Below are 1377 nucleotides of genomic sequence, written 5' to 3'. Positions count from 1 at the left end.
TGTGAAAATGAGTCAGGGATTCATCAACCAACATACAGTGGAACGCCAAGGAAAAAAAATTTGTAAATATTTTCTTGAACGGAAGTGTATTAAGGTATACAAATGGGAAGTATAGCAAAAATGTACTAAAATCAACTCCTACCCTCTATTTGAAAATAAAATCACACCTGTAGGTTTATAAAACTTTTTTGAGAAGGTTCAGTTAGAGAATTTTAGTAAAATAATTCTTTTATGTTTAAGAAAGTAGATACTTCTTTTTTTTATTTGAGTGTTTTGTGTTAAAAATGTTTAGGTCTTAACAAACTTTGAAGGAGAAATATGTGATGTGATTGTATAATAACTGTAAGAATCAGACCATACTGCTGCTAAGGTCTTTGCTCCTTTTGTAATCATTTGCTTATCTAAAGTTTAGCAGGTATTAAATGGAATGATTTAACTATCAGAAATAATGGCTTTCCCTTGTTCCTTCTTTTGGCCTAGGGAGACGAGTGTAAATTTGATCATGATGCAGAGCTAGAGAAGAAAAAGGAAATGTGTAAATTTTATGTACAGGGATATTGTAACAGAGGTGAAACCTGCCTGTATTTGCATAATGAATATCCATGCAAGTTTTATCATACAGGAACAAAATGTTATCAGGGAGAACACTGCAAGTTTTCCCATGCTCCACTGACAGCTGAGACACAAGAACTGCTAGCTAAAGTAAGTACAATTGTTACTTCCTTTTATTTTCCTTATTTTAAAAATACGTTTGAACTAAGAATTTGAAAAGATAATTTTATTTCAGGAGCATGCCTTTTAGGTTAGCAGTTGGGATGCACTAGAAATCATAAGGAGTCCTGGGTGGTGCTGCGGGTTAATGCATTGACTACAAGGTTGGTTTAAACCGCAAGGCTGGCAGTTCAAGTTCACCAGCCACTCCTTGGAAACCTATACAGGATTGCTATGAGTTGAAACCAACTTGAAGGCACTTAAAAACAGTAAGAAAGAATAATAATCTAAAAATTTATCTCAGTTTTTTCATTTGTATATATTTTTTGCTACTAAAAGTAATTTGACTCATTGCTGGTAAAAATCGGAATGTTCTTAAAATTTTAGCAATCTTAGTAGCTAATCCAAACAAAGGAGAGCAAAGTAAATAAGCAAAATAGTGCTCCTGTTACAAATTCTCTTATAAGGAAAGATAAGAATCATTGGTTGATAAACATTGTAAACTTCTTTTAAAGAATTGCAAAGTGTTTCCTTTAGATGGTCTTTCAGTTTTTGAGACAAATTTATGTAAAGATGATGGTTGCTTATATTCTCATATGCTAGTTGAAGTTAATCTTTTGAAAATATGTGAAAATAAGAGATTTAAAAACCAACCCTATCCCCCCA

The 1377-nt window shown here is 32.4% G+C and overlaps 1 protein-coding gene across 1 annotated transcript in view; it reads left to right on the top strand.

Annotated features, from left to right (window-relative positions):
• LOC102824729 (zinc finger CCCH domain-containing protein 8-like) overlaps window positions 1–702 on the top strand; it is a gene marked incomplete at both ends in the record, with an annotated part of 4930 nt that extends 4228 nt beyond the window's left edge. Inside the window, 2 exons of the mRNA XM_006878109.1 lie at window positions 1–94; window positions 481–702. The exon at window positions 1–94 is cut by the window's left edge and continues 29 nt beyond it. Coding sequence (XP_006878171.1) covers window positions 1–94; window positions 481–702 — 316 coding nt within the window. The remainder of the gene's footprint in view (window positions 95–480) is intronic.
• Window positions 703–1377: the final 675 nt, after the last annotated feature.

This window comes from Chrysochloris asiatica, unplaced genomic scaffold (assembly GCF_000296735.1).
Source record: "Chrysochloris asiatica unplaced genomic scaffold, ChrAsi1.0 scaffold04820, whole genome shotgun sequence".
Lineage (NCBI taxonomy): Eukaryota > Metazoa > Chordata > Mammalia > Afrosoricida > Chrysochloridae > Chrysochloris > Chrysochloris asiatica.
This window is presented reverse-complemented; position numbering and strand designations above follow the sequence as displayed.